We start from the raw sequence: 10,503 nt of genomic DNA on the forward strand, positions 1-10,503 counted from the left end.
CTGGCTCTTCCATCCTCCCCCCCCCCCCCCTGCAGATGAGGACACCGTATATCAGCTCGGCGTGAAAACCGATATACGGTCGTCTGAATCCACCCTTATGCTGTTAGTATAAACAAGAGGTGTGCAATTTTATGTATCTATTAAATGTGTACGAGTGCTGAGGCATGTGCATCTCTTACTGCATTTGTCATAACCATGTTTTTTTTTTTGTTTTTTTTTTTTACACGCACTTTCACATTTTATTTATTTAATGGAAGTGCTGACATCGTTTTTAATCGCATGCGCATTGGTGGAGCAGATGGGTGGATGGTGTGAGTGACAAAAGTCAAAGTAGTCACTCCTCCACCAAAGCACATGCAAAAAAAAAAAAAAAAGGCAGCATCTGCATCAAACAAAATTGTTAATAGCTGATCGGTGGGGTTCACTGCACAGGACTCCTTAATAGCTGATCGGTGGGGGTTCACTGCACAGGACTCCTTAATAGCTGATCAGTGGGGGTTCACTGCACAGGACTCCTTAATAGCTGATCGGTGGGAGTTCACTGCACAGGACTCCTTAATAGCTGATCGGTGGGGGTTCACTGCACAGGACTCCTTAATAGCTGATCGGTGGGGGTTCACTGCACAGGACTCCTTAATAGCTGATCGGTGGGGGTTCACTGCACAGGACCAACCTGCTGTTCGTCAGGCCAGCTGACACCTTGTGTTGAACAGGAAATAGATAGCTTCATATATTGTGCGGTGGGGCAGCGTGGTATCGCATTGACTTCAGGGACAACTGGAGCGGTGAACAATCGATCGGACTGGATTCTGCGTCGCAGAACCCCAACGATCAGCTATTGATGACCTACCTTGTGGATAACTCATTAATTGCTAAGACCTGGAAATTACCTTTAAATAACACGTGGTCCAAGAATAGCCATGTAAATAGATAGATTGTACTTCGGTGATCTCCGAGGACAGACTCACCTTCTGCTGAGCACGCACCATGCTCATGAGCTGCTCGGCCCCAGGTGACATTTTCCCACCAATGCTGTCCATAATACTCTGCACACGATCTAGATTGATGGAAGACCCCGGCATGCATGAGGCTTGAGGACATCTCTCAGGGGCAGAGGTCATTTGCACCGAAATCTCACTCACCAGTACACTACGCCGACCGCCGAGTGACAGCAGCTGAAAATAGAAGTTAACATTTAATCACTATATTTTTAGAGATTGTCATTTAGATCTACAGGCTATAGCTAGAGATGAGCGAGCGTACTCGGTTCGGGTGTTTTTGCACTCGAGCACTGCTTTTTCCGAGTAACTGACTACTCGGACGAAAAGATTCGGGGGGCGAAGACTCGGAAAAAGCGGTGCTCGAGTGCAAAAACACCCGAACCGAGTACGCTCGCTCATCTCTAGCTATAGTCTATACGTGCCGATTCCCCTTCTTTACTGAGACCGCTATTAGCCAGTCACTACAGAAGGGGATCAGCTTATCTGCTGCAGTGTTAATCCAGAAGAAGGAAAAACAACCTCGATGAGGCAGTTGCATATAGTTGATGTACCTTGGCAGTACACGAAGGCACCGGAAACTCAAACTTTAGGTGACTTTTGTACAAAGTGACAGGACGGTCGTCTTCGCCGCTTGTAAAGGTGCAAAATCTCTCCCCTCGGGTGGTAGCCAAGTACTCCTCATCCTGTCCATCTTGGGACCCACCATAAAGCTCAATGGTCCTCGCTTCACTGCAGATGGTAACACTCAGTATTCGATCTGTCGCTTGTGCCGCACACAGCAATGACAAGGTGCACGGACTGTCTACCTGTGATGGCAACTCCAGGAGGACACAAAGTTCCCTGCAAGAAAGCAGAACAGAAGTGTAAAGGATTCCATAAAGGTGAAGGGTTCCTTAACCCTTTGCAATCCAATTTTGGATTCAGGGTTTCCTAGGAGTTTTTCTCTATCTGCTATTATACAACAGCACCATCTGCTGACTTGAGCCAGTACTGCAGTATGGGGCATGCTGGAGAGACCCCCGACAACAGAGCGGCCAGTAATATACAGTAAGAATACCCTGCCGGACGTATTCCGACATCGGAGCTATACATCCTTCAATCAGAATGTCTTTAGACATCAGACAGTGGATTGGAAAGGGTTAAAGGGGGTTGGCCGTCTTATAGTGAGCAAATATTTTGTATTTGTCAACTTACTAGTATAACGGAATTAGGGCTTCTGCGTCGCTCTCACCCCCACCCTTGCCACTGAACGTGTTCCCCCTGCACAGTGTCGCTTCTTTGTCCTGCAAATGGCCAACAATGTAGGGCCACATGATGCAATTCAGTCCATCGGGGGCGTTGTCCGGGACCGCTTGATTTTTTTTTCTTCTAATTACCTATTCTCAGGACAGGTCATCAGAAGATGATTGGCGAGGGTCCACTGATTACCAGAGCCACTGTCACTTTGGAAATCACAGGAAGCATATGGCGCTGACCATGGCGCAACAGCCCAGATTGGTATTGCATTGAATTCTATGCCAGCTGTGCCTACAATAGCTGCCCGGGTCAGCATGATCCGCTCCCTGCACTTTCCATAGTGACAGAGGTGCTGGGAATTAGCTAATCAGCTGTGATCCCAAGTGGCGGACCCCCGCTGATCATCTATTGACGACCTGTCATGAGGACAGGTCATAAATAGAGGGGGTGGTAGGGGGATAGGGGTTTCATAAACCTGCGTTTTCACATTATTTTATCCCCCCATATGACAACCGACCTTATGGTGCGTTCGCACTTACGATAAAATTGCGCAATTTTGGCACGATGTGAGTGAAAAACGCACAATTATAAAACCAATGATTTTCAATTGTTTCATTCCCATTTGCGATGTGGCATGAAAAAACACAAAAAAAACATTAACATTAGTAACTCCTAATGACTATCGGGCGAGAACATTGCGCAATCTTATCGTACGGGAAAAAGCATCGCTGATGCTCAAAAGTCGCGTGAACACAATAGCAAATTTGCCGCGATTTTGATGGCCGATATGAAGCAGCCCGAAGGGTTACGTGTTGGCTGGGTAGTACTTAACACAACAGGACGTGGCATCCCACAGCTGGAATATGGCTGGGACTGTTAGCCGACCTCTCGCTATTAACTCCTTAGAAGCTGCAATGTAGTCGGCGTCCTGCCACGGCCGGTGATAGCTACTGTAAGCAACAATGCCCTGTACAAAACTACTGCCATGCACCATTATAGCTCTTCTGGTCCCCTAGAGGGGCATAAAAGTGTAAAAGACAAAAACAGGAGAAAAAAAAGAAACCATAACAAAACTGTGGGGGGAAAAAAAAAACTTTTTTATGCACTCTCCCCTCTTTAGGCCTCCTGCAGATTGGCGGAAATTCCACGGCGGGATTTCCCGCAGAATTTCCGCTTGTGCCCGCTGCCATATATAATGCAATCCTATGCACCTAGCTGCGATTTGTCCGCGGCGGAGAAGATGCGGGAGCAGATGAGCCGCATTGGTGACTGCAGGGGCACGGGTTGGATCCCGCGGCCAGAATTCTCGCTGCGGGATCTGTCCCGGCCATTTGCAGGCCACCTTACATTGAAAAAAAATATATAATACAATTCCCCCCCCCCCCATACTCTGAAAATAAGACATAGCATGATTTTCCAGAATTTTTGAGGATGCAAAACGATTTTTCAGGCCTTTTGAGAATGCTTGAAATATAAGCCCTACTCCAAAATTAAGCCCTGCTAACAGTTAATTAAAAAAAGTCAATTTAAATAGTGTCCAGGTAACTATATATGTAAAAGAGTTAAACCTTTTTGAACAAAAATTAATGTAAGACACTGTCTTATTTTCGGGGAAACATGGTATTTATGCTGTACAGAAAAAACAGTTTAATTTAAAAAAAAATTTAAAATGGAGCCAAAATGCTTATTTTGTTCATTTCGTCTTTCCAAAAAAATGCAATAAAAGTGATCAAGAAAACGCTTTACGTACACCAATAAAAATGACAGCTCATCGTGTAAATAACGCGCCCCCACAGAGCTCCATGATGGGAAAAAAAAAAAAAGGTTTTGGGATTTTGGCCGCTGCACACAGACGGATCTGCATTGCAGAATCCGGAGCAGGCGGGATTCTGCAGCAAGTACCGCCCACAGCATGCTACGGCCAAACGCGATTTCCTGCCCACGAGCGGAAATAGATTGCGATTTTCCGCTCGCGGAGAAGAAATTGCAGCAGGATACTTTGAAGTATGGCCCTTCCGCGAGGACATTGCGGAAACATTGCGGATCGCGCTTCATCACTAGGCGGTGACGCAGGAAAAACATTTTTAAAAAAAAGCCGTATTGCGCGTGTCTGACAGCTCGTTGTGCGGATCAGCCGCAGGACAGATAAGAGGACTTCAAGATGGGTCCACGCGGATGCCGGCTGGGCACAGGGTCAGATAATGATGGTGGGGACGCAGAGATGTCAACGAGGGGCTGCTCACATGTAGCCTCCACGTCAGGGTGAAGTACTACGGCTGCACTATGGAGCAAGTCAAAAGCGTGCACAATTGCGCATCTGCCCGTGTGACGCCGCGACAGTCTCTTTAAACACAACATTGCGCCATTATTGCTGGTCATACCCAAATATTCCAGAAATTAGTAAAACTTCACACAAACGTACAGCCGACCGCAGGCAGAATAAACGCCGCAGTCATGCCGCCAGCGCCATGATCCGCCATACACCACGCGTTACCATGGCAACTACTCGCTGGGAGGACGTAAACAGGCTCTGGCACAGGACTTGTTCTCACCTGCAGGCCTCATCCTCACTTTGGGCAGGGAAGTCAGCAGCAGATACCTTCACCACTGATGCCAGCTCAGCCTGGCACTGCCAGGAGCTAGAGCACAGCACTGAAGGCAGAGGGCGCCCGGCCAGCACTGCAGACTGAGGCCCGGACATCACGGAGGAGCCTGCACGTCACATGGTCAGGAGCACCGAGGGCCGGCCATGAGGGGATATACCGGCGATACAGGCTGGAGGTGCACTAGTAATGAAAATCAATGACCGCAGGAAAAGGGGGACATATTTCTCGATGCACTACTTCCTGTTACAACCGGAACCACTTCCTACAGTGCCGTTCAGGCGGCCATATTGTTGTAGACCCAATTCTGTGCAGAGTCACAAGACTTATGGGCGAGTCTGATTGGGTACATGCATGTCACGTGGTAGGGTGCTGCCGGCGAGCGTATTAGCTTTTTACACCCCATCTCCACACCATTCGCAACCTGATTGGTTGTTTGTATTTACTCATTCACGGTGATTGGTTATTTCGGTTGGCTGATTCACGGTGATTGGTTATTCGGTTTGGCTGATTCATGGTGATTGGTTGTTTAGGTTAGCTCGAGTAGAGGTGGCGTTGAATAGGGATATATGCTGCCGGTGAGCCTCCTCTCTAGCCTGTATGGGTGTGTCTGATTGGGTACATGCATGTCACGTGGTCAGAACGCAGTGCATACGCAATCACATTGCGTATGTATGGCGGTTTTTACGCATGTCACTAGTAAACATGAGTTAGAGCTTCGAAAGACAAGTGCGGCGCATATTTTCACATAAACTTGTCAAAAGTTTTTTTCTTTCAAGAAAGGCCGCCTTCACACGGGCGAGAACATCGCACAAGATTTGTGCGTTGAAGACGAAGAAATATGAACCCCGTTCGTTTGAATGGCGTCATACACACGGGCGATGTTTTTCTGCATGGCACCACAATGCAGGAAACAAATCGCGGCACATTCTATCTTGTGCGTGTTCTTGCAGCGCAGCGCCAATTGCTTCCAACGGGGCTGGATGCAGCAGCGCACCACGTGCTACGGTAGGCGCACCCGATGCGAGGTCTGCCATTGAAAACTGGCCTCAGCTGCAGCAGGAGGATTGTTACTTCCCCGAAGTGATGCGAGGCAATTTTTACATAAAACCGCCTCGCATCCTCGGGGATTTCACATGGCGGGGAGCGCTATATGGGGGTGGGATTCACGGCCCCATATCGCGCTCACGTGTTTGATGTCAGCCAAGGATAGGGCAAGGCCCGTCTTTTCTCGTGCGTAGGAATATCACGTAAGAAACACGCTGGTGAAAACAAAACCATTGAAATCAATGCAGAATATTCTCTGCGTATTGCAAATACGCGCGGAAATACGTCCGTGAAAGTTTAAAAAAAACAAAAAAAGAAAACCAGGAGGCCTGTGTGTGATAGCATACGTAAAATACATTGTTCATGCGCCGGCGACAATACGTAATAGTGCCGCCAGTAGTGGGCCCAATAGAAATAGTGACACCAGTAGAGGCCCCAATAGTCATAGTATCCCCAGTAGCAATCCCAATACCAACAGCACCCTCTGTGGCCCTAATAGTACTACTGTCCCCAATAGTAATGGTGCCGCCAGTGGAGGCCCAGAGTACCCCCAGTAACAATCTCAATATTAATAGTATCTCCAGTAGCGGCCCCAATATCAATAGTACCCCCTGTAGTGGCCCTAATAGTAATATTGTCCCCAATAGTAATGCTGTCCCCAGTAGTGGCCCTAATAATAACAGTGCTCCCAAGAGTAGCCCCAATATTAACCCTTTCCAATCCACTGTCTGACCTGTGAAGACATTGTGATTTAAGCCTGACCTGTGAAGACATTGTGATTTAAGCCTGACCTGTGAAGACATCCGTTGGGGTTCCCTTACTGTATATTGCCAGTCTCTCTGCTGTCGGAGCCTGTCCAACGTGTCACCTCATGCAGTACTGACTTTAGCCAGCATATAGCGCCATTGTATAACGGCAGAAAAAGAGTAAGCCCCCTAGGAAAACCACGATACAAATTGGATTGGAAAGGGTTAATGGTATCCCCAGCAGCTGCCCCAATAACAATGGTACCCCCTGTAGTGGCCCTAATAGTAATACTGTCCCCAATAGTAATGGTGCCGCCAGTAGTGGGCCCAATAGAAATAGTATCCCCAGTAGCGGCTCCAATAACAATAGTACCCTCAGTAGTGGCCCTAATAGTAATATTGTCCCCAATAGTATTGCTGGCCCATAGTAGTGGCCCTAATAATAACAGTGCTCCCAAGAGTAGCCCCAATATTAATGGTATCCCCAGTAGCGGCCCCAATAACAATAGTACCCCCTGTAGTGGCCCTAATAGTAATACTGTCCCCAATACTAATGGTGCCGCCAGTAGTGGCCCCAATAGAAATAATACCCCCAGCAGCAATCCCAATATTAATAGTATCCCCAGTAGCGATCCCAATAGCAATAGTACCCTCAGTAGTGGCCCTAATAGTAATACTGTCCCTCATAGTGGCCCCAATAATAACAGTGCTGTCGATAGAAACATTTTAAACCCCCCAGAATCCTCTTTAGGCTTCTGTATTACGCACAACACACAGGCTTACTGTGATTCAGTATGGCCTATCATGGTGACTGTGGACTGCGATGGACAAAGATCACAGTATCCAATGCTACATCTCAGCCTAATGGAAGTGAATGCGGTTACACTGCGTCTAACAAGGCCCCGTGACCGAACCATCTCAAGAAGCCCAGCAGGTGATTGCTGGGTGACAGTCCTGGCTACTTGAAGCCATTAGGCTGATATGTAGAATTGTGATACTGCGATCTTCGGCTGCATGACGTGCGTCACGGCCAAAGTCGTGAAAGGGTGAGTATACTATTAATGACTATCCTCAGGGCAAATCATTCTGGGCATCTGCATAGTGTACACAGCGCCCTAACAGACCTTCATACGAAAACCCCTTTAAAAAGAAGGGTCAACATTCAAAAATTACTATTTTTTTTATTGCTCCATACATCAAAACGGAGCAACTCTGTAAATAATATTAAAAGGTGTTGTTGCCATCAGAAAGCGTCACCTGGGGGTACAGCTAATCGCCCCGGGTCCTGCTCCTTGCACCCCTAACTGCTGAATTTGCCCCATGAAGCCGCAGCCAACCAGACATCTTCCCGGCAATGGCCACTGCAGCAGAAATGTACTACCGTGTTTCACCGAAAAAAAGACAGTGTCTTATATTAATTTTTGTTCAAAAAGGTTTAACTTTATTAAAAAGGTTTAACTTTTTTACATGTATAGCTGCCTGGATACTATTTAAATTGACTTTTTTAATTAACTGTTAGCATGGCTTAATTTTGGAGTAGGGCTTATATTTCAAGCATCCTCAAAAAGCCTGAAAAATAATTTTGCATCCTCAAAAATTCTGGAAAATCATGCTATGTCTTATTTTCAGGGAAACAGGGTATTAGATGATGACCTTTCAGATAAATAGTTGTTCTATAAAACTAGGACGGCCCAAAATCTGCCGAAGCGGCTCTTCTGTACAGGTTGGGGCAGGGCCCAAGCCAGAGAGCCCACTCGTATGCCCTAATAGAGTATATATGCACACTAATAGAGTATATGAACAGGGGGGTGCAACCGATTTAATTACACTGGAGCCTCATGTGTTGCAGAGTGTTAAGGCAGCAAAAATGCAGTCCTAAGTTCTCGCTCATGACCTGAAGGTTGCGAGTTCAATCCCTGCATGGTTCAGGTAGGCGGCTCAGGGTCCACTCTGCTTTCTGAGGTAATAAATAAAAAATTACTCAAAAGACCAAACAACCCTTGTGCATATAAACAAGATTTATATGAACAGGGGTTGTCTATTCACCACCAATTTAATTAAAGATCTATCAACTCTGCTTTATGACCCCACTGATGCCGAGAACTGGGGTCCTAACAGATATGGTATGACTTGAACGAACGACGCACAAGAAAATTGCTCAATATGAACACATAATGGATCTCTGACAGATAGGCTCACCACGGCGATTTGCCGGCCACGAGCGAAAAATCACTATGATTCCCTGCTTGTGGACAGGGGGGGGGGGGTTGGGCGTTCCCCGCCATGGTGAACGCAGTGAAAATTCGCCCGTGGACAGCAGCAATTTTTTCACACATCGCGGCTCATGTCCTATCTTTGGGCGTTTCCTCGGAACACATCGCATCGCCCATCGTTTTCAATGGGGCCGGAGTGGCATCCCATGACCTGCGAGGTGCACGCAAATGCAATCTGAGGTTTCCCACTGAAAGCAATCGATCCTCCACCGTGGCTGAGCGCTCGTAGTCAGCAATTTCCTGCGCCGTCATTGAAATGAATGGAGCCGCAGCGCACGTTTGCATCCTCGACGCAATTCACACAGCTAGGACCCCTCATTCTCCGCATCAGTGGGACGCCCACCGATCATAAAGTTATCCTCTATCCTGTGGCACCTTAGATTTTGGAACAAGCCCTTTTAAAAAAATCTCCTATCATTTCATGTCCGTCAGCAAGATAAGGATCCATAAATCACGGCTTTATTGAGACATATTAAAATCCCCACAGGGAGGACATACAATAACTTAACAAGCTCTTAGTCAGAGCATGAAAGCCACAAGCTGACGCAATGCAAGCTGTCACAGCAGCGCTTAGTCATAGCGCACTATGACACATTGAAACGCGTCAGTGTCAGGTTTTAATATATTTAAATAAAGCTGTGATTTTATGAATAGAGATGAGCGAACGTACTCGTTTAGGGCGATTTCGCAATCGAGCACTGCTTTTTTCGAGTAACTGACTACTCGGACGAAAAGATTCGGGGGGCGCCGGGGGTGAGCGGTGGGTTGCAGAGGGGAGTGGGGAGAGAGAGAGCTCCCCCTTTTCCCCACCGCTACCCCTCGCTCCACCACGCCGCCCCCCGGATCTTTTCGTCCGAGTAGTCAGTTACTCGGAAAATGCGGTGCTCGAGTGCAAAAACACCCGAAACGAGTACGTTCGGTCAGCTCTATTTATGAATGCCAGATCCTTTCCTTAGCCTGGCTTCACACTGGCGAGCCGGAGCCCGTAGCGGAATCTGGCTGTGACCCCACGTGCCTGCTATTTTTGTTTTGTGGATGGCACGGCCGCTTGCTATTGCTCATGCGTAGTACAAATTTTTTATTTCAATATTCGTATTTCCCACATCGTCGCTAGGTAATAACGCGCGAGTACCTGCGGCCCAATGTTAATTGCATATGGCTACGGGTTGGACGGCCTCCATTGCCTTCAGTAAAGGGCTGTCCAGCTCGGAGTCCGCAGCAAAATAGAGCATGCTACGATTTTTCCTCCGCTCGCGGAATATGAAGTTCCTATCAGCAAGGGTGAGCAAAAAAACAAAAGTACATGCCTTTCAAAGCGCCTCATTTGCTGCGGACGCCAACCGCGGATTCTGCAATAGGTCGTGTGAAGCCGGCCTTGCTGTGTTCCGCAATTGATTCCTGCTGGCAAGCTGCTGTATCATTCAGTCTGAGCTTCACTGTGTCTCCATAGTTACAGACTACAAACAAACCTCGTGTAGTCGGATCCTGCGGCGGCACAAGATAATAAATTGCTGCACAAACGGAATTCTTCCAGCGATCAAAATTTTGCAGTGGAATTGTGAATAAAAATTTGAGTGACTTTGGAAATACTGTTTTT

The 10,503-nt window shown here is 47.4% G+C and overlaps 1 protein-coding gene across 1 annotated transcript in view; it reads right to left on the bottom strand.

Moving 5' to 3' along the window:
• C4H10orf88 (chromosome 4 C10orf88 homolog) overlaps positions 1-5,078 on the bottom strand; it is a 10,362-nt gene extending 5,284 nt beyond the window's left edge. The window contains exons 1-3 of the mRNA XM_066601148.1: positions 4,790-5,078; positions 1,553-1,841; positions 969-1,175 (exon numbers count right to left, since the gene is read on the bottom strand). Of these exons, the coding sequence (XP_066457245.1) occupies positions 969-1,175; positions 1,553-1,841; positions 4,790-4,938 (645 nt within the window). The 5' untranslated portion in view covers positions 4,939-5,078. The remainder of the gene's footprint in view (positions 1-968; positions 1,176-1,552; positions 1,842-4,789) is intronic.
• Between the last annotated feature and the right edge of the window lie 5,425 nt (positions 5,079-10,503).

The sequence above is a fragment of the Eleutherodactylus coqui genome, chromosome 4 (genome assembly GCF_035609145.1).
Source record: "Eleutherodactylus coqui strain aEleCoq1 chromosome 4, aEleCoq1.hap1, whole genome shotgun sequence".
Classification (NCBI taxonomy): domain Eukaryota; kingdom Metazoa; phylum Chordata; class Amphibia; order Anura; family Eleutherodactylidae; genus Eleutherodactylus; species Eleutherodactylus coqui.